The sequence below is a fragment of the Grus americana genome, chromosome 2, assembly GCF_028858705.1.
Source record: "Grus americana isolate bGruAme1 chromosome 2, bGruAme1.mat, whole genome shotgun sequence".
NCBI lineage: Eukaryota > Metazoa > Chordata > Aves > Gruiformes > Gruidae > Grus > Grus americana.
This window is the reverse complement of record NC_072853.1, coordinates 119,633,810-119,657,200: the sequence shown is the minus strand read 5'-3', so window position 1 is coordinate 119,657,200 and position 23,391 is coordinate 119,633,810. Positions and strand designations below refer to the sequence as shown.

The 23,391-nt window shown below is 38.5% G+C and overlaps 1 protein-coding gene across 4 annotated transcripts in view; it reads right to left on the bottom strand.

Moving 5' to 3' along the window:
- MYRIP (myosin VIIA and Rab interacting protein) overlaps window positions 1-23,391 on the bottom strand; it is a 239,194-nt gene that overhangs the window by 141,704 nt on the left and 74,099 nt on the right. The window contains exons 1-3 of one of the 4 annotated variants that reach the window (XM_054817523.1): window positions 3,431-3,495; window positions 3,161-3,244; window positions 1,771-1,889 (exon numbers count right to left, since the gene is read on the bottom strand). The exons of 2 other annotated variants lie outside the window; for them this stretch is intronic. In XM_054817523.1, the coding sequence (XP_054673498.1) occupies window positions 1,771-1,823 (53 nt within the window). In that variant the 5' untranslated portion in view covers window positions 1,824-1,889; window positions 3,161-3,244; window positions 3,431-3,495. Of the gene's footprint in view, window positions 1-1,770; window positions 1,890-3,160; window positions 3,245-3,430; window positions 3,496-17,459; window positions 17,572-23,391 lie in introns of those variants that run through there. One more of the 4 variants, XM_054817527.1, reaches the window with a different exon arrangement.

Here is a 23,391-nt window from a genome sequence, read left to right as displayed (position 1 = left end):
GAAAAAACAAATATTTCTTTTTAATAAATTAATTGCTCGGTTTAGTTTTATACATTTAGTTGCAAATATGTGAAAAGACTAAGGAGTGACAAATTTCAGGCTTAGAGGGGAAGAGAAATGCAAGTAGAGATCTCCTTCAAAACTGTCCTAAAATGCCTAAGTATTTAACCAAAATTTTACTGCTTAGAAAAGGGAAAAGGTGTAACTATGTTTTCCATAAATATTCCCTAACTGTGGAGACGCCTTCCACTTGAAATCTGTCTGCCTGTTTCAGCAGTGTGATTTGGGTGCAGGAGGGCAAAGCTTAGCAAAGCATGTTTTCCTGTACAATCTTGTATTAGATAAAGGGGGAGAAAGGAAATTTCTTTTATTAAAAAATGATGGCTATGGCAGGTAGTGCAACACCCAATGACACAATACAGATTCCTTCTGTGACATGGGTGCCACAAACAAACAAGACAGTTGTTGGGAGCACAGGCACTTGCACGTCGGTTCCGAGTTGGATGCATAGAAGGATGCTGTCTTGATGCTCTCTTACAGCATCAGAATGGAGTAAATATTCTTCCCCCCAGCCCTATTAACACTTTCAATTTTCTTCTCATTCCTTTCCCCAGGAAGCAAAGCAACCACAATTGATATTTTGGGGGTTTTTTTGTTCGCTTCTATAGAGTGCCACACTTTTCACAGTTTTTACACTTCTATGTATTTTCTGGCTATAGCACGGAGATCCTAGAAAAGGTGCAAGTTAATCAGCAGACACTTATATTCAAGAGCAAGAAAAACAGAGGCAAACACTGAGATAGCAAGATGATGGTTTTCTTCATGTACTGGGCTATACAATTTTTTACCCAATTCTATACTATGCTTCTAGGCATCTTTCAAACTACCATTCTAGGCTAAGGGTGCAAATTTCAGTTACTACTGCAGTTTGTGTAAGTCAGACATAAAAAAGAACGTATTTTAGCACTTACAGGAAAACACAAAAATCCCCTAAGTATCTTGATTGACAGCCAATTATTTTTACTGAGAAAAACAATTGCACAGATTCTTGCCTAAAGCAAAAGGCCAATTATATATATTATTTGTGAGAGCTCTAAAACACAAACTGGAATGCACAGATACTTAAAATCAAGTACTCTCTCCTTGAGCAAAAAAGGGAAAAGCTTTAGAGGAATTCAGTATTGGTTATACCTCTGTAACTACAAAAGCAGAGAAAACGAAAGCTCAGGGTACAATCAATAGTTTATAAATCAAAGCAAAGGTTTACTTCAAAAAAACCAAACAGAGGCAGCCTTGAGAAGAGCTGTTAATTTATAAAAAACATTATTTGAAATTAGCAAGCAATTAAAGCAAAGTATTTCTCTTTCAGCTATATGGGCAAAGCACACACAAGCTGTAAAACACACATCCAATGATGGAGATGGCTGTTTCATCTGAAATATTCCCCCCTTGCAGGAAATACTGACGTTACAAAGGTTCCCTTGATTGCGGTTCAGTTCATTTTCTGAACAGTGCCACCACACAGTCTGTATCCAAAAAGTACTTAAACCACTCTACACATACAGTTAATTTTCCCAGCTCACTTAAAAAGCTGAATCTCTCTCTAACTTTGCAGAAATACCAGCTCAGACCTCAAGATTTGTGTTCCAGCATGGGAATTTACAAAGACCAGGCATCGTGTTTATCATGTCATCAACTCCAGCATCTGAACTTATGTGAAGGAGTTACACCACCAAAGTAGTTACTCTACCAAGCTTTGTGCTCTCTCACCTCCTACCCTTCTGTGGATTTTTTTTCAGAGCTCTCCTCTTTTCATCTTCCATTGATCTTTCAATGATGGAGAATGTATCTTCTGCCAACTGAAAATCTCCATGAGGGCCACAGAAGGCCTTCAAAAATAAAGATCATTATTAATGTTCCTTGTTGTTATTTACCTGCTGAGAGAGATCAAGGAAGCCAGATATCTGCTAGAAAGGGTTTACAGAAATTCAGAGGCCACGTGGATTGGTCTCTCTAGATTAGCATTACTAAAAGCAGAAAGGAAATGCAATAGCTTTATGGCACGTTCATAAACATGTATGTATAGTCATGTACAAAAAAAATTAGTAGCTCAGAAACAACATACTAGCTTGCCTAACAACAGGGCACTGTACAAGATCAGAACTCTCAAAATATGATGCATAAAGATGCCCAAGAGAGAACGTGTATTTGATGCCTGGTTTTCATCGGTTCATCCTGATCTTGCTGGTTCTGGAGGAGAATTTGGATGGCAAACTCACAGATACACTGCTGAACTTACTGGAGTTAGAATAAGGGAGCAATGCTAGATTTGTAATGGCGGTATGAAGTCAAGAGGAATTAAGGAATAAAAAAAATGGTTAACCATGGGCATATTTGGAGCTCCTCTTCCTCTAATAAGCAGTAAAATCTCTCCAGATGTTTTCACACCCAGAATCACCAGAAATTCTGACTCTAATCATTAAGTTGCTGAAAATGAGAAATGAGCCTAACTTGCCCTCGAAACATGAACTTGAGTCTAAACAACCTGGTCCTTCTACTACAATTACACAAACTAAAGGCCGGAGAGACCAGAAGATCTGAGGCTGCAGGGACCTTTGTTTTACATGGTGCTGTTTAACAGGGAAGCAGCTGACTGAAGCACAGTTTTGTCAAGCCCTTAGTTAGGATGCAATTAGATTACAGCCACTACAGCATCTGTCTTGCACGTAGACTTAAACCACGATGATTCGGGGCAATGTGACCAGACATATAGGAAATTAGGCACTGCTTGTGAAACTACCCCTGAGAACCCAGAAAACCAGTTGGCTGACTTGTTCATGTTAAGCACTGTGGCGCTGTGTCCCATTACGATCAGCCCCCAAGCCAGCTAGGTGAAAAGTAAGCCAGATCCCTAAGTTAAAGAGATTCTTGATCACTGCAAGCAGTGAGACATTATGCAGGGAAAAAAAAAAAAAAAAGGATGCATGGCTGGAGGGAAGTTTTTAAGCTTATAAAAGATGTCACAGAAATAATTACAGAGGTCCAAGCTGTGAGGTAAACCATGGTCCTTCACTTAGAGTAGCAGACCGGTGATCTGCATTATGCATTTGCCACAGATGCTAAGAAAAGGAAAAGCTCCAACGTCAGTAGACTTACATACCCACTTTGGCTTTGCATCTGTCAGACATCACCAGGTTATTGCCATTGTCAAAAGGTGCCTTGCCCTGTCCTGTCCTGAGAAAACCTATGTTCGTGACAATAAACAAAAGCTGAATACAACTCCAGGAAGGATGAGGTAGATGCAGCTGTATCCTAGAGTAGCTGAGTGCCTTGGAGCAGCCTTGTAAACAGACAGCACGCAAACTTTGCTGTCTCAGGTTAAGGCAGGGACACTTCAAAAGAAAAGAATGGGATGACTTGTTGATCTCACCACTACCATTCCCGCATGCATCTGAAGGCTCACATGGGACAGATCACCATCAGTTACACCCAGTAGCTAGAAAACAAATAGACTAAGCTCAAATAGCATTCAGTAAAGAAATAATTATATAGATACTGTAAAAACAAGCAGCACTTTCAGAGATTTGTTGGTTGTACAGTGTCCAGCAAAATCCCAGACCACAAGCAAGCAAAGCAACAAAAAACCCGCCAGAATCATCATTAGGTTTGGTCACCTGCACTCTCTGTTCACTATGAGTTTTTAAAAATTACATTGAATGTTTTCAATCTGAGTAGGTCTGAAAGAAAAAGCTCACCAAATCAAATACAAATGCTCGACTCTTACTGGAATGTTATTTTCTTCCTTAACATTAAAATAACCAATTCTCATTCAAATCCTTGTTATTTACTCATTACCATATCTATGTGTCAAGATGAATACTTACAGGTGTACAGATATACACGAATATCAAATCATACCTTTATATGCACTGCACATAACTTAAACTGGATAATTAAGATCAGATTTTCAGCTCCTTAGTTATGGTATGTAGAATGACAGGTGCTTTAAAGGAGCTTGTTTTTTAGCAATGGCTTAACTCTTCTTGAAAATCAGGTCCCTTAAATTTGTCTCTCACTCTGCATACCTCAAATGTGAGAGATCCAAAAATCATAGATCAAGTAGAGTTTTTTACCCTGTATTGTTAATCAGTAAAATATCAGCTTTTGTCACACCCCATTAAAATGGGTTATATTCAACACACTATATTTTACCCAGAATATCTGCACTTTTTTCTATCTTAAAGGTATACTACAAATATCCAACTAAAAGAAAATGCTGCACTGAGGTAAATGTTTTTCTTTAAACTGTCTCTACTGTGTGTAGCTGAGAAGCTTCTTCAGAATCTTTTCAAAAGTCTTCAATGACTTCAACTTCTTAAAAATCGTTAACATAAAATATTTATTTATAACAGGGTAGAAATCCCCAGATTTATTATTTAATCAGAAGAACATAAAGAGAAGTTTGTAAAAGATGAAAGAAATACAGATGCAGTAAGAAAAACAGTAAGCTTCGTAAATTGGATAAACATTTTAAAATATGCATTATATGCCTGTTACATTTGTGTGTATCCAATTATAATAACCAAAATCCCAACCAAACCCCTGAGAGCATGCAAGTATTTTATCTAAGCCTCATGATCTGTTCAACAGAGCACAAGTGACTCAAATTTTGACTTCCTGGTTTACTCTACTAAAAAAAAAAATAATTCAATAAAAACAAAACCACATCATCTAAATTTAATTAGGGCCTTGATTCTTACATCTAAGATTGATGAGGACTTTGCCCTTCACTGAAATAAGAACATAATTCAAGTATAACCCACACAACGTCGGTGTGAAAGCAGGTGACATTAGGTGTCAGCAAGAGATTCACCTACTCCGGTACCTTAATATTACACAGTACATTAGATATGGCAGGCACAACAGAATCTGCTACTTTGAAGAACTGAAAGGAGGTAAGAGTAATGATATGTATATTACTTAGCAGGCTGGGTATTCCTAACATGCCTCTGGCCTTATTCTGGTATGTACTATTCCATCAAGCCATTGAAAGTGTTCCTTTCAGGGTAATTATGTAATTCAGAAGTTCAAGCTATACAAGTTCCTTTCAAGTCAGTGAAAAAACCTACTCTCCAGCACAGGGGGATATCCTTCTCCAGCTTGGACATGTGTTCATATTATCATATACTATTTAGGATTCAACATTTTACTCAGGATACTCTTCCCAGAGCTCCAATATTTCTACTTCATTAACTGCCTTGCAGTTACTTTTACTTTCCTTCATTGTCCTGCATGTTTGCAGGTCATCAGCTAACAGTACATATGCTGTAACGCTGCTAAAAGAAACAACATCCTTGTCCCTCTCCCCCCAAAAAAACCCTAACTAAAACAGTACAAAAGCAAGTGTCCAAACCAAGCTTCATTCTTTGTTGCAGCAACAGGGACAAATCCCAGCAAAGGTTCAAATCTGCTTTTAAGAACCAGATATTTGACCAAATAACCTTTGACTCCCCTATTACTCTGCATTCCAGATCCTCATGACAGCACACAGCTTCAGCAAGGAGAGGCAGGGGCAGCATGTTGAATTGTCACTCAGAACGGTCCTTCCACTAGATCTGATGTGAGGTAAGTTTCACAGCGATTCATTACCGGTCTCAAAAATATTCTTCTGAAAGATCAAGTGGACGCTGTGCGTTCCCAAAGGCTGAGGCATGCAGCCTCCTGCGGTCTCTCCACTCACAACAGCAAGTGGAAGTCAAAGGGAGATGCTGCTTTAATTGTTATTTCTCCATATTATGGCTACTTGCTATTACTCCTCTTCCCTTTTTTTCCTCCTCCTGTTTTTCTACCTTCTGCTGATGCAGCAATCCATCCCATAATGGATGCAAGCAATGACTACACACACCACTGTTCTCATGTGGGGCTTTGTGCTGCTGCATCCAGAAAGGAACTCATGGCAACTGATGCATTTGTCATAGCATCAGTATCACTTTGGAGATGCGTGCCCAGTAACGTTTACTTACATTATGCCAAACCACACAGCAACAATTCCCATTTCATTTCACGTTTCCAGGTGTTGCCAAAAGAAAAGGAACCATGAAGGTGTCATTACAGTATTGCCCTCTGGAAATGAAGTTCACCATTGCAAAATGCTCATTTACTCAAATATTGCTCAACACATCCTGCCTGCGTTACATTTTTCATCCATATGAGCTTTAAACCTGATTTCCAACAATTATCTCACATTTCACATCATTAAGTAGCAGAAAAAGTCTAGCTTGCTGCTTTTTTTTTTTGGTTAAGAACAGAAATTAATTTTGGACTCCTCAAAATTGTTAATTTAATCTTCTTTTAGATTTCCAATGATCTTTTCCAGCAAAATGCTCAAGCTGAGTTAATTAAAAATGATCTGCCTCCCTTAGGCTTTCCATCAGTCTTCTGAGTATCAGTGCATTGCTTTGTATTGACTCCAGAGCATTTGGTATTGTTAATTGTCTGCCAGAGACCAAAGAATTCATCACCATATTGCAAAGGTGTCAGATCCTCTAGCATACCAATTTATTGTATATAAAAAAAAATCAATATACTTCTGTGATAAACTGTACCTTTTCCATGCCAACCCAAACCCATTCTTCTAAAGCAAGCAACATACAGACTACTTACTGTACATTGTGCTCTTGCTGCTGTTATTCAGTAATGTTACCATTTTCTCCCTTCCTCTGGTTGTCTAAATGGCTCTCAGAATTAGGATCATGCTTGAGAGACTTTTAAACTTAAAACTGAATTTTTCTAACTTATTTTTAGTGAACTGTTTAAACAGCTAACAAATTGTCTCACCAGCTTCTTCATTCAGCCTTCACTTAAAAACCCCAATCTCAGAATTAAATTTCACCCATCTTATTCTTTTGAAATGCATGTAATCAAAACCAGCTATCAGCATTACAATAGTTTGTCAAGGCTGCATCCTGGGCTGTCTGTAACAGACTTTGAAGCTTACACATACCTTCATTCTCCCTCCCTCTGATCACGGTGCCTCCCCTGCCTATTCTTCGTATTACTTCCCCCCCGCTACTTTTTTTCCCCTCCATATTTCAGTTTGGTGACTAACAGTTGTGAAGTGATGCACTTCAGCCTCAGAAAGTAAATTCCAAGATGAACTATGGTCCATATAACACTTGGGTTAGATATCTGACCAGATGGGCAGGAGTTACTGGAACAAAACCCATTTATTTCTAGCTTCCCTCCCTGCTCCTGTGTGTAGAAATAGTCTTATTCTTTGAAGAGTGAAAGTTGCTATTGTATTGAGGAGTTGTAACATGGAATTTTATTGCTTGTCTGTCTTTTGAAAATCCTGTTAAGTTTGAACCTCAGTGTTATTTGAAAAACGAATTCCTTAGCCTAACCTTGCAAAAATAATTGGATTTATTTAGTGTGAATTTGGTGATGGTACATTTGGTATCAAAAGGAACTGCAAAAGCACTTAATTCTACACCATGTAATATCTTCTGTACTTTTATTGTATCCTCTCATCTCTTCTGGAAGGCAAACTCTTTCAGTCTCACGTTCCTGCTGCTAATGAAAGCTCTCATAATTATCTATTAGCTCCTTTTCTGATCAGAAGCAATGACTATTTTAGGCAAGAAGGCACCTTCACTTTACATACTGGAATTACAAGACCATCAGTGTTATCTTCCATCATAATTCTTGCATCCTCCAGTACTCACTTTCCACGGGTACAGTTTTTGCTCAGGCTTCTTCCCACTTGACTATTTCCTGTAAGTTTTCAAACTCAGTACAGCACACCCAGCTAGGTTCCTCTATCCAGGTGGCATTGCTCAGCCACCTGGAAAGATATGTTTGTTGCTTTTCTTAAAATTAATTAATTTGTCAAAGGGGCAAAAAGAAGGGGGGGAAAAAAATCCCAATCCAATCACAGCTTGATATAAAACCTTTACCTACATCCTTGCAGATACCTTTGACTTCACCTAATCTAAATCCTTCTGTCGCTTCTGAACATCTTGCCATTCATTTCCAAATCATCGTTTAATAAGCTAAAGAAGTCCTTCAATATAAAGCCCCGCATGCCTCTAGCCAAAGCTGAAAATTCACCGTTTGTTCCTACTCCTTCATTTCAGCTTAATTTCAGTTTCTAATCTGTAACAACTCTTTATTTCTAACCTCCTGATAACATCATGACCTTTTCTTCATCTTTTTTAACGGGATTTTTTTCAGAAGCCTTTGGAAATCAAAAGAAATTAATCCTATGGAGTTAGGCAGAGCAAATAGCAAAATGAGTCAAGACTAGAAACTTACTCTGGTACCTGGAGTTTGATATAAAGTATAAATGTTATGCCTCCTGTTTTTTAAATATTTTAACAAACACTAATGGATTTATCGAAATCAGAATGAAATTCTGCATGTCATTAATAATACAATCCTCCAGAGCACCATTTTTGTTCTTCATTTGCTAAATGGAGATGACAACATTTACCCAACTCCTTTGTAAGACACCATCACACCTACAAGTGAGAAGTGCTGAGATATACATAATGGATGCCTTATAATTTGTTCTTTGTTGCTAGAGATAATGGCATTAAAAATTTGAAAACATACTCTAATTTACATGTAAGGAAGATGATTCCCAATCTATTATAATTTCTTATTTTATTAATAGCTAACATAATAAAATAGCTAAAACCATGTTTTTACTACATTAATAAAACAACAGCATTCAAATACTCTTCAAAACAACAAAAATATACATGAAACACTGCAGCCTGTAGAAAATCAGTTGAATTCCATAAGACATCAAAATGTTTTGCTGGAAATGATGGCAAGATTATCTTCTAAACCATGAACAACCTCATCACACGGTCTTTTGTTCAAATTACTCAGGCACACCTAAGAACATTTTATGTCCCTCAAAAATCAAAGACGAACTTTTCCCATGCACACTTAAGCTTCTATAGGAGAAAATGTTGCCATCGAAACTATTTTTTAAAACTTAAACTACTGAAGCTTCATTCTGTGGCTCTGTGTAGCACTAAATAAATAATTTTCTACTTCTGTAAACTCCTATTTGTGATCCAGTCACGAACCCTTTCGATCTTTAGTAAGCCAAAATAGCTATCAACATTTGAATAAAGCAGCAGGATAAAAATACTTTAATAGCCTTCAGGAATGGCTGAAATTACCTTCCCAAATGTAAAAACAACATGAATCACAAACTGGGGCCCAATTTTTCAAGCAGGTGCACAGTAAGAAGAATTTTGCATCTTTGCAAAACCATGTTGAAGTCAGTGAAAAGCTCCAGCTGGATCCAAAAATCTTTCAGGTAAGGCTGAGCCTGAGACACAAAAACTTATACTAAAATGTACCTCTGCTTAATGTATACTGTTTTCATTAACACATTTTCTATGATGGATTGCCTTCTCCCTACCAAAACATTTACAAGTGTCTTAAGGCTGGTAGATATGTTTGTTGCTTTTCTTAAAATTAACTAAAAGTGAAAAAACATTTCTTCTTTGAAAAAAAGGTCTGTAAGATTATCGTATCAAAAGATGATTTTAATTCTCAGTGGAGCAAGCTCCCTCTAAATGTTAAGGAGTGGAAAGAGAAGACGATCATCTCAAACTACAACAATACAGACATTAGGCACATAGCTTTGGAAGCAAAATGGTTCGAGCACAACTTAGCTTTTCTACTAGTAGTAAAGACCATTCAAAAAATGGAAGTCACTAACTTTGGGCAACATCTACCTCAATTTGAATCATCTCAACCTCAGCCTTGATGAAAAAAAAAAATAATTCAGTAATAGCCTTGATGGAAACATTACTTCCCAACGTTAAGGGACAAAAAAGCATTTCCAAACAGCCATCCAGCTGCAGTGTACACTACTAGGACTACAACTGAAAAAAAGAAAAAAAGCACAAGCAAAGCTCACTACTGTGCCAAAGAAAACAAATATCTCACATTTGTATGGTACTTATCACAGATGCTTTTCATGCTATTTCACCAATATCGATTAAATCACCACATAGATGTGCATTTTTTTTTTTTAAAAACTACAATGAAGAGGACAAAAGTTGCATGCAACTTCAGACAACTTATAAGCAGTCTGGCAAAGATATATGGAATAAAATTCTAGACTTAAGCAACAAGGTAAACGCACCTGTGCATATGGCAGATCATTTCAGACTACACTTCAAAACGACTATGTTATGTTTTCGTTGGCGTAGCAAAGTAGGTTCACCTCGCTTAGTGATGTCAGCATAGCTGAATTACATCCCAGCAGCAGCAAGCGCAGACCCTAGATGATGTTCTGGAGCACTGAAGGCAGTCAGAGGGGCCTTGGTGGCATCAGTAAGACTGCTGCTCCAGCCTGCCCAGTCTGCACTGAAATATATGTAGGCTATGAAACAAATTAATTTATTTAATAAAACCACTCAAATGTTGTGTGCAATCAGAACAATCTTGCTAATGGTGTAGTAAAAGGCCAGGCTGGAATCACAAGTGCCCAACCCAGTGGCCAGGAGCAATAGGAAAGTCCGACAGTGGTATGTGACAATTGCTTCATAGGTAGAAGGGAAAAACATAAAGCAATGAGAGATACTACTTGGTTTCTAAGTTGTAATTGAGCGGAGTTACCATTTATCCTGGAGCTAAAGTGTAGAGAGAAGAACAGGAAGAGATACGGGGTGTCCTGGTTTCAGCTGAGAGGGTTCATTTTCTTCACAGTAGCTGGTATGGGGCTGTGTTTTGGATTTGTGCTGGAAACAGCGTTGATAATAGAGATGTTTTTGTTCTATGGACCTGTTGTTGCTGAGCAGTGCTTACACAGAGCCAAGGCCTTTTCTGCTTCTCACACCGCCTTGCCAGTGGCACGGCTGGGGGTGCACAAGGAGTTGGGAGGGGACATAGACAGGACAGGTGACCCAAACTAGCCAAAGAGGGTATTCCATACCATATGACATCATGCTCAGCATAAAAAGGGGGCTAGCCGGGGAGGGGGGTAGCAGCTCCAGGATGCATGGCTTGGGGACAGTCCGGTTTCGGGACAGGTCTGAGCGTGCGGTCTGAGTTGTACGGTCCTTGGCTGAGAAACTGCATTGTGTATTACCAGTTTTGTATACTCTGTTAAGTACTGTTTTGTTTTGTTCTGTTTTGTCTTCCCTTCTCCCTTTGCTATCCCAGTAAACTGTCCTTATACCAACCCACCAGGTCTTGCCTTTTCCTTCCCATTCTCCTCCCCATCCCACTGGGCGGGGGGGGGGAGTGAGTGAGCGGCTGCGTGGTGCTCGGCTGCCGGCTGGGGCTAAACCACGACACGGGGGAAGAAGGTATTTCATGAGAGCAGGAGTTTGAACAGTTACTTCCTTTCGTAACACAGAATGCATGCCCTAAAAGCCTTGGTGTAACAGCCAAGCCTGTTTAGCGCTAGTAAAGACGCGTAGCAAAGGTGTGGCAAAGGTGTAGCAACTAAATAATGAGTTAATTATCAAGATAAGACATGATGGGAAAAGCTTTTCCAAGCAGCATAAACCAGAACAGTTTCATTAGCTTCAGGTTTAATTAGATGTCCAAATGATGGAGAGTGAGAAAAATCTTTTTCATGCTTAAATGGAGGTTAACATAATCAACCAGCCCTTGCCTAAGCATGAGCTGATGGGACATTAGCATCATTAGGCATGAGTTAGCAGTTATGAATTCAGCATAGAAACAATGGAGTAATATTAAGGCAGGGCTTATTGGTGCACATTACTTACTGCACTATGTTTGCCAAATTACAATGTAAAATCCTGAAATTCCTCTGTGAGGCAGAATTCACATGACTATACCAAATAGGTCAAATGATCTATAGGTATTTCTGAAAAAGACAGTTCAAACCAAACGCAAAGATCAGGACATTTGCAACTCAGCTAGCTTAATTTGCACTGTTGGACGAGTATTTCAATACAGCGTTTGGAAAATTTCTGACTGATGTCACAGATCCATCTCTTCTGCTCAGGACATTTCCAAGCATTTGATATCCAAACAGGTGTGATGGTTGTCTTGTCCTGCTTGAGAGTTTTCAAACACTGTGGAAAAGAAGGGCAGCTTCTTCACTCCTGGCCACGCAGAACCCTCTTTACCACTGGCAGCGGGAAGGCTGCTTGCCGTTCCCCGGCCAGCCTGAAACACCGCAACCCCTCCAAACTGTCCCACAACCCCTTTTCAGGTTGCAACTAACAGTCTGAGAAGTGCTGCTCCCAATCTTTCTATCAAAAGCTGCTCCACATCTCTGCCCTTATTCACTGCCCTTCTTTGTGCCTTTTCAATTATATCAGTCCTGTAAGACCAGAAATGCCAACAGCATTCAAGTTGCTGGCATACTATGAACTTACTAAACTTCATATTTCTTATTCTTTTCACACTAATTCTTAAATGTTCTACTTGTATTTTGATTACCACCAACTGAATTTATTTCGCAAAAAGAAGGGATAGCTAGTGATGTCAGGATCTCCTTTCTCATCAGATCCCACTGCTGCTTATGTGTATTTAAGGGTATATATTACATGTTAATATTGGTGCGTTTGTATAGATGTATACACACGCGTGTATAAAAAAAAAAACTTCTCACATGCTGCTTTTCTGCCTTGTCACTAAGGACCAGAAGTCTCTTTGCAGTTTTTCTCACTCGAACTTAATAATTTCATTATTTAGTCTTTTTCCCAGAATAGTAATAACACAGTTTTAAAGGAAATCCACTAATAACCTCATACTAAGGAAAGTGATCATTTAGTCCTATTTTTCCTCCCTGCCCCATATTTTAAAAAATCAGTAATTAATTCATGAAATACATTCCCTCTTATTGCTCAACAGCTTCATTTTCTCAAGAGCCTCCACTGCGTGAACTCACGGAAAGCCTTTTAAATCCAAGTGTAGGACTGCAATTTGATCACCCTAATTCATGTGCTTCTTGGCTCCTTCGAGGCCCTCTACTTGATTTGCGAGGAGTGACTTTGCTCTCCAAAATCATACTGATTCCTCCCCAGTCTTACTGGTGGGAGTATGACTATTTTGTTTATCAATTTTGTCATTCATTCGGTATAGAAGTCAGCCTTCCTGGTTGGCAGTTTCCTCGTTCCTGCATCTCCTATCAGAAATCAGCATCGCGTATCAAATCTGTCCATTTTCCAGGTACCAAGAACAATTTAGGAGACAGTTTTCAAATCACAGTTCAACGATTTAATCTTTGAATTCCTGTGGAACCTGTGAGCAATTGCCATCTGGTCCTGGCGATTAATTTCTCTTCTTTTTACTGATTTATTCTAAAACGTACTCTTGACACTTCCAATTAAGGCAGGCCCTCACACAGTGGCGGACTGATGTGAAAACTCGCCTAAACTCTTTGCCCAACACCACCCCACTCCCCTTTCTCACCCCCCCACCCCCCAAAAAAAAAGACAATGCAAAAAAATTATTTTGCAGTTATTAACTGTCTATCTTCCTGGAGTGATCCTTTTCCATCTTCCTATTTAGATAGCACACTCACTCAAAGACTCTCCGGAAAGCTTCCTCCTCCTGACATCTCTGCACAAAATTTTATTTGTTTTTATTAATTACTCTCCCCCCATCTTTAAGGGGCGCTTTAGCTGTCATAATTCACTGGTGAGTTCTACCACTCATGTTATAGAAAACCAAAGGAAGTGATAAAAATTGAATGGCTAGACATTCCACAAGGAAACTTCACTTTCATTTCAAATCCTAGTAGTAGGCCACTTCCTCTCCTTCCCTGCACATTTTGATGACCAAAAAACCAGTTAACACTAACAGTATCCTTATTGTCATCTGAATTGATACAAATGGGATCATTTACACCTCCAAAGCATCATTCCAGCTTTTCTGCAAATTCAGCAAACATGACTGAATTGGTTTGGTTCTAACCACGTCTTCCAAAGCTTTCTCCACAAAGCAGCTTGATTTTTTCTTCCTTGTAATAGTATAAACTACTGAAGCTGTGGCCAAATGTTTGGCTCAGATTGTCAAAAGCAAAGGGGATATGCCTGCAGGAAATTCTTCTTATATGAAAATAATCCCATTCCAATAAAATGCCAAAAGTATTTCAGAAATAAGCAATCTACTATCACTGACTTACAGGAGGGCACCATCACCTACACAGGAGCTTTCAAATGACTGGAATAAAATATGACCCTGTATTCACGGAACATCTTGAAGTCTTCCAGAGCTGCTAAGATGAATAATAGCAATAATGAACGAAGTACTGCTATTTTGTCATTACTGGGTAATTCACTTTAGAAGTCATTAGGAAATTTCAAATTGTTTAAAATGAGATGCTGAGCTGCTGCTGCTTTTTTTTTTTTAAGCTTCAGATTCCTGACTTCAGCCTGTAGTTATGCAATACTGTAAGAGCAGATCCCTCTGGTTTCCAAGAACAGTTTTACTGAGTATACAATTAACTAAGCAAGAACGCAGGGGTTCTGCAAATGATGCACTGCTGTTTATTGTTTATTATTTCTCCTGTAAACCAGATTATTTCACCAATAAACCTTATTAACTGTGGTCCTGTACAACACCAAGAAAATAAAGACTGAAAGTAATACTTTGCTTGTGCTCTTGATTGTGTACTGTAATGTTCTGCTACATTACCCGCTGCAGAAAATTAAATTATATGCTTACTTTATGAATTTTCTCACCTGCCAACACTGGAAAGAAGGCTGTTACATGAAAGAAGTTCATTTATATCAAAGGTTATCATTAAGCACATATTGGCAAAAGATACTGCAATTAACATTTTATTGGCTTTCATTAGGAAAAGAAAACAGCAAGAATATATATTACTACTAAGTATTCTATGACTTAATTCAGTAGCATTTACTCTGTTTTTTGAGCTTGCAAGTAGGCAACATAAATGTTTAAATTTAATTGTCAAAGTATTCAATGTAAATTCAGTTACAATATCAGGTTCCGTTAAGCTAATCTGTTACATTTTGGACATATTTACTGTAATGCTATAGGAGATTTCGCCACCATAAGGGATTGAGAAAGGTCTACTACAAAACCTCCAACGGGGCTACAGTGCACGCAACAGCTCATCAAACAGGGAAGGAGCCAATGATGCACGTGATGTGAGTTCTCAATGAAAACACTCAGACCACCCTCCATAACAGGATTATCTCCCTGGATTTACCTCATCTTCACTCAAAGAACTGAAAAGCAAGGTTAGAACACAAACAGGTCTGTCCTTCCTGAGCCTAAGCTCCTCTGTCTCATGTCCATCAAACTGAGACCCTGTACACCAAGGAACACTTGGCAAGCCAGCCTAAAGGTAGTTTTGTTGTTACTTGCTGTTGTTATTTGTTCTGTGCAGGAAATACCATCTTCCATCACTTGTGCAAAATGGAGATACTAAGAATGTTGGTTTCCAAACGGACTCTGCTAAAAAATTCATTTTTAATGGTAAAGCAAAAAAAAAAAAAAAAAGGTAAATTAACAACCCCTACCACTGTGACATAACCAACATAAAATTCTTCTATGGTAACAAAATGAATCATATTAGAAATATAGAAAATTTAATTGCAAACATCTGTGTAATCTTACAAAAAGAAGGCAGAAAACCAGGAGAGTCATATTCAGCACAGCAGGACAGAACTGCTCCACTTGAGCAGTATGGAAAATTATTTGAATGCCAGAATAAAGACTGGACAGATAAAGCGGCATCCAAGAAATTGTAGTATTTTCACAAAACCAGTTTACTCACATCTTCTTTCTAACACATCTTAGGGATGCTAGGACATGGCACTCCACCAGTGCAAATGAAAACTGTTTCTCAACCACATTTTTTAATTTCTCATTTTTAAAGAAGCAGGTTTCAAGTGTGTAATAAACAGCTCCACCTACTGTCCCAGAAGCAAAGAAAGCATTTCCCAAATCTTCATTTCCAGGCTGAGGCAAGTACAACACATGTCTTGCAACCCCCTGTCCATCCTGCCCCATTGTAATGAAGGACTAGGTCTGAAAAACCTTAATATCAAAGCAAAAAGAAGAAAAGAACTACTCATGTAATATCCCACTCTGAAGTTCTTCAGATCTCCTTTAGGCAGCTGAAGGTCCATTCCAGCCAGATGGGAGCATAAGAAACCCACTGAGACGCAGACCCTCCCACTCAGCTCCTGACACAGAGCCCTAGGAGAGAAGAGAAAGACGGTCCCCAGCAGGTCCTGGTTTCTTGATGTCTTGCAAGAATTGCTGCTTCCCACTGCCAGTGTCTGTCTGCCAGTGAGAAAAACACATCTGACTGAAAAACACTACAGCACTACATAGGCCAAATCAAAGCTTGACACAATCTGCTGTGAATTTTTTCCTGAATTTTGAACATGCAAGCTTCTTGAGTGCAAGAGGGAGTGTATCCAGAAACAGAAAAAGACAGCCCAGCTTGAGCTCGGATTTCCCCCATGACTTGAGGAGCAACGCTGTACCAACCCCTACCAAATCAAGGGGCAAAATTCACTTGATCAGTTCCTGCAGTCTCACAGTAGGTCAGCTGTTTTAATGCATTGGTCAGATTTAACTCAGCTTTTCTGAGTGAAACTCTCCTTATAAATAAATCAATTACAAATGGAAAAGAAGGAAAGCCTGTACACCCTTTCCTTTCGTGTATCAGAAAAATATTCAAATACTACAGTGATGTGGTAGTCAGAAAAATACGACTCAGGATCTTTGAGACTGTGCCACAAATTATGTTTTATAACACAAGATTCTTCCAAGGGTCTCCAAGTAAGGAAAAATAACAGTTTAACTCAATGTTTTTAGACACAGAAATTTCCTGTTTTAAGTATCCAACAATTTAATATATACAAAATTAACCCAGATACTACTTAAATGCTCTATAGGACAGATAGATTTCTTATGCTTCAAATTAAACAAGTACAGACCAGCTGTAACTCCTACTCTAATCAGCAGGCTTTAAGCACCTTTTTAAAAACAGAGCTACTAACCGGTTTGTGAAAAAAGCAGAGCACAACTTGTCTGGCCAGCTACTTGGGAAATGTCATGGGACTGCTCTGTTGCAGTGTCCTAGCAGCATTCAGCATCAGCTATCACCCAAGGGTGGAATGATGCCACTAGATTTGTAACTATACCAGCTGTTAGAAATTACTGTGACTTAAGATGGAAAAAAAACCCTTTGTGCAGAAAAGAAATATTTGGGAATTTTTGTAGGGTTTTTGGGTTTGATTTTTTTTTTTAAAGTCACATAAGAGTAGGATGATTCAAATAAATTACACTGAAGTTAACTTTGCTGAGAGCAACTTTTGCTCACATGACAGCCAACTGGCATGAAGAGTCATATCAACTGATCGTAATACGCCTACTAAAGGGAAGACTTGTGCTGGGAATTTGAGAAGAGCCCAGCTTAATTTGCTTTCACCAGGTGACGCAGAAGTAATGACATTACTTACAGGAGAGGCGTGCAGAGCAGAAATCACAGTAGCAGCATACGACTTCTCTTTCAAACGGTCCTGCCATCTTCCCCCAAAGCCTCAGGTTGGATCATCAGTCACACTACTTCACCCTGACTTTCACTGCTTCTATAAATGTCACCTGCCAAATTTGAAGCCATCAAATGCAAGGCTTACAGCCCAGAACGCAAACCTGCAATGAATCTGCCAAGATCCTTATCCTTGCAATCTTTCTCTGTCTCGCTCTGCCTAGAGTCTGCTTTAGCTCCTAAATTTAGGATCTGTCACTGTATCAAGTAGATGGCACTACAAGCTTTGGCTGAATAACACTGGGGCGCACACTCAGTAAGAGTATATTCTAATAGCAGCGCAGCTCAGAAAGATGCATAAGCTAATACAACAGAACCTAAACCTTTCAGGAAAAAGCAGCAACACCTTCTTACCCTTTGCAATGGAAGCTAGCCAGATGGGCAAGTGTGGTAACACTGATGCCAAGAGGGACTTCCAAAAACAGAAGCTACAAGATTAAGACTGCCATTTTTCGTAAATACAGACCTATTCAATAAATATGAAAACCTTTTCTATGAGAATGAGTTTATATTAAAAACCTGGTATCATAAAATATTTTCCCTTAATTATTAGGACAGCATGCGGGAATGTGTCCATTCCAAGGAAGTTACGACATTTCCCCTTTCCCCAGTAGTGACAACACAGCTGGCTGGAGCCTGGCCTCACCTCAGGCACCCAGAAGGACCATCCCACCTTAAGTTATGCCTCACCATGACAGCACTCCCCTTGCTTGCTATTATCTAGCCTCTCTCAAGCACATCAGGATGCACAAGAACTGAGTATGTTGGTAGGTGGAGGCTGCACACCTGGCTGACTTCATCAACCCTACACTGAGCAGAGTTCAAGCTGATTTTCACAGGGTAGACAGTACCATCCATGCACGCAGGGCAGCACAGACCCCCCCACAAAGTGATGCCAATAACCACTTTGATGCACTGACACTAAATTGCATGCAATTTCTGCTACTTTGCAAACAGGGGTACCTGAATTAGCTCTAACATCGGGCACTACCTGAGCTGATGCGCCTGCAGTGAAGATGCAGTTTTCCTGCTCCATCTTGTTTTGATTTCCATGTCCAATGAAACAGGAAAAGCTATGGCTATTCATTCACATACGCCTCTTAGCATTTGTGTCACTGGCCACTGCAAGACTGCTCAGGAAATTCGGCAGCAAAAACATGTGACATGATTAACTGCATAAATCTAACAGTCTCAAAAAATGTAAAAATATAACATAAGATAAAAAAGTGGGGGAAGAAAAAAAATACATATGCAGCACCAAGAACAATGTGTATAAAATAACTTGTTTGTTATTGGCATCTTTATTATAAAAAGAAATAATGAAAACTCTGTTGTACTGAAAAAAATAGCAGTAGCTGTTCAGATGCCAAGCCTTAAGGACTCCGCATATCTTAGCACCTACAAATTTTGAGTTTATTAAATTCCAAAGAGGAAAAAAAAAAAGTTCATAGTAGAAATCAGTCATGCCTTTGTCTTCTTTTTTAAATAAACGAAGAACAACAACAACCCCACAATGAAAATACCTGCACATGGGAAGACCCCTCTGGCTGCATCTAGACATGCATCCTAAGAAGGGCCAGAGTACAGGCTAACCAAATGTCCAGATTAGGTCCATTAGAGCACGAGAGTGAGTTTCTCTAGGTTTCCCCAATACAAGAATCACTCCTGATTCAGAAAAAGCACAGCTCCTCTCTCCCCCAATTCCTTACATATGCAATTGGGATACTTCAGAACATATTAAGGAAATTAAATTCACTTAGACCAATACACAGGCACCATGAGGATTTGGGCCATTAGAGAATATTTTTCTTTTTATATAAAATAGCAGATACTTTAAATACTAGAACAATTCCGAATTTTCAAAAAAAGTCTGCTGAAAGCTTGTATAAACAGCCAGTTGACAACAGTCATCATTAGTTCTCAGCCTGGACTAGACAGCCTAGCTGCCTGGGAAAGGCCAGCCCACACATTACTAACAGTCTCCATGCCTAATGATCCCTCATAGTGTGAAGTTATAACATACCGTGGTACAATCATGATTTACATCTTGGTGTGTTTCAGAATACAGTGAAATACTACTTCACAGGTTAAACAAACAGTAATAAAAGGTCAGGACACAGTTTTGTTTCTCACAGAGGTTAGATGAGAAAACACTGTCATTCATTTGGTACTGGATACCTTAAAACATCATCTGGCTAATTTTCAATATCAAGACATTTTACTACCTAGAGCCTTGACTGCAATTACCTGCAACCTTGGTTGCTGCAGATGTATTAAGAATGAAAAGATAATATGAAACAGAAAAGACTAAATATTTCCTAAAGAGTTCATAGATCTTTGTATTTCATTAAACTAAGCTTTTGTGGCTGACAGAAGAAAAGGATATTAATTATGATAAGTACATAGATATGGTCAAAATTTGGTACTGTTTTTTCCCAACTAATATGGCCAAACAGTATCTGGGAACCTTGTATTCACCCACATTCTTTTTTTTAATTAGAAGAATGATTTTACTCAAAATTCAAAACATGGAATTTCAAACAACTTTTTAATAGTAATTCTCTCAATTATCTTCAGTGTCCTACCTCCTGTCTTTTGTCCTACTAAAGAACAGGTGACTAAAAAGCGCTCTGAGCAACAGAAGCAAAGATCAAGGCAGCTGAGATGTCTCTCTTGATGCTTCACATGACACACCAAGACAGAGAAATTTCTACTTTTTGAGGACATGCATGTCAGGGAGGTGGCCAGTCACCCTAGGTTATACATGAAGAGTTATGGTAAATTGGGCAGGGAAGGGTCTACATGAGATCATTTAGTCCACACCTCACCCCAAGGCAGAATCACTTGCATCTATATAGCTCCTAGTAAAATATTTCCTTATTCTTAAACACTTTTAGAAACAGAGATCCTGCAGTCTTTGTGGGTAAGCACTGCAAGGTCTTACTACCCTGAGTGTTTGATGGTGCTTCCCAATGTGTGTGCTCACTTCAATTTAAACCCATTAATTCATATCCTATCACCAGTTGTTTAGCCTCTCTCTTATTCCAAGAATATTTTTACTTAGTCTGTGCAGTATGTGCTAGCCTGAATGTGTTAGCCTGCAGGACCTTTGAAATATAGTATCTACAAAGTATTTCAGACCCATTCTTTGGTACATACTATATTTTGTCTGAGTGAAGTTTTGCTGTGCTACAAGGCTTTTGTGTTAGAAAGATGCTGTTCAATAGGCATTGAGGCTAACAGCTATAGGAGCTGTACACCTACTGAAGGACAGTTCCTGCATCTTTCACAGTATGTCAGAAACGTTCAAATGAGGAGAACGTAAGAGGACATGGGAAGACCACACATGCTCATGTTTTCTACCTCAATACACTTTGACCTTCCTTCTTTTCATGTGACAGTTAGGGATCACATCCTTTTCCGAGGAGTTCATGCAACTGCTTTTCACACCTTACTAAGTGTCAGCCAAAACAAGCTTTTTATTTAAGAAACTGTGTAAAGTAGCAGCTTGTATATGTCTTATGAGATATAGTGAATTAAGTTTGACCGGGGAATTATTTGCTTTCTGTAAGTGTTACAATCAGGTCCATAACACACAAGCCTTACCACATGCCACCCTCTCTTCTTCTGCCACCCCACTTAAAGTCCACAATAGAAAGGGAAATGCACAATAGTTTGAGTCCATTTATTGTCCATCCAAGGGCTAATAATACATGAGAAAGATTTTAATGAGGTTGGAATTAGGATAATTTAACCTCTGACTCGAACATACATTATACACATACACACGCACCAGCTTAAAAACAAGGTTAATCTTTTTAAAGGAAGACAGGCATGGGCATGAGACGGTCTACTAAAAAAATCAATGTTATATATTTTACAAAATGAAGAACTACATAGATTTGTTTGATTTCAAAATAGTTTTTCTATTAACTGGACTTCATTATTTCTACTATTCTACTACACCAACCATGAAATTAGTCTTTGCCCTGTTTTTATGTACTCTAAGGATATTGCTTTCCATCTTGTACTATGCACCCCAGTGATTTATTCATTTCATCATCTTTTGAGCACAGAATGAAAACATTCCCGGAGTAAATCACACCAATAAGATTATTCTGAAGCAGTTTCATCCAAGCTGAAACCATAAGACACATGTGTAAGAGAAGAAGTCACAGAATGCTCTACTTAAGGTACACGTTAAAGCTTTCATCTAAGTAGAAAGCAGTTTAGGGTTAACAAAATGGGCAAGACCACACACAAGGCAGTGAAATCTGCTGCAGAAATGAATGCCAGGTGAAAATAAATTGTAGTGTTTCAGTGTTACCTGAGTCAGTGATGTGAAATCCATCTTACATTGATGAAGTCCTCCCAGCTACCTTCAATCTCAAATTGTCACAAAGAAGAGCTCAAGATCTCTCTAAGCCTTGAGTTCCTACTCATTCAAAATGATCATATTTTTCAGGAAACACTGTAGTTATCTTAACTAATTAAAACCAGCAATGAAGATGCATCCACGTTACACTACTACATTCACTCAACATCTCAAAATAGCTTTAGGGGAGGGATCATCTTTTGCTCTGTCCTGACTAAGGCTTTATGAGTAAATGAATAAACAAAGGCATAATTTGCACCTAAGGTGGATCAGAACATTGTGCTACTTCTTTCAGAACTGTCTATTACAGTACCCCACAAATTATAATTTAATACGAAAATAAAGAGCCTTGCAATAAGTTAGAATGCGCATGGACTGAAGTGACATCTTTCCACTCACACAGTTCTGGCAAAAAATGAATTGAAAATTCTTATTGAAAATAATTAAAATACAGAATGGCATAGCATCAGAAATAGAGGAGATCTACAATAGGATGTTGCAATCTATTTATACTTTATTTTAGAAGACATTTCCTTAGCTAGCTGACTGAGTTCAGATTACTCTTACTTTGCACTGGAATTTCCCAAGAAGGATTCTTATTTTCATCCTGGTCTAACATTGCAACAAGGAGCACAACTTTGACAGGAGTTTTTGTATCACACCAACGTGGAATTAGGCTGGTGGATGAAGAAAGCCTGTCTTTGATTCTTTGAAATTCATGCTTCCTTGTATTCTCTCTTGTCTTCAGATCTTGATTAAAATTTGCTTTAATAGTCTTAATGCTGCCTGAATTTTTATCATGCAGCAAACTACACAGTGTAAATGAAAACAAGCATATTTTGCTTTTGATAGAGGTAAAACATCCAACAATAAAGTGGCAAAGATGAAATGCTTTTCTTTTGCTTCTTACATATCTACATCTATAATTACTCATGACAGCTTCAGTTAACTGAATTTCAACAAAGAAGGTCAAATCATAAAGGCCTAATTAATTTTACAAATACTCAGCAGGATAAACTAAGGTTTCCCTGGGGAGTTAGAAAACCTGAAAGGACTAATTAAGAACAAGAATAAGATGTGGTAGCTTAAATTTACAGAATTTTTGCATGCATTTTCATTCTCATCCAAACTGGCTGGAACTCACTTCAAATATTTTGAGTTCTAGTTACAAAGTATACCAAGAGTGTTGAAAGACTACAGACAAATTATTATTTTCCTCGCTTCATTTATCTTCACTTCTGAGTCAAGGGAAACTCAGTATTGCATCTGTGTATATATATAGCACAGAGTAGGACAGCTAGGGGGGTCACCAGTTTTTCTAGTTTTACAGCACAGGGGAGTTTACTTCTATTACAGGTTCCAGAAACAAATGCCTGTGAGAAATTTAGACCCACTTGAAGTCTAAAACAGGAAAGGGATATACTAGAAAGCCACAGAGTCATTTAAATTTTATTCTGAAAAATAATCT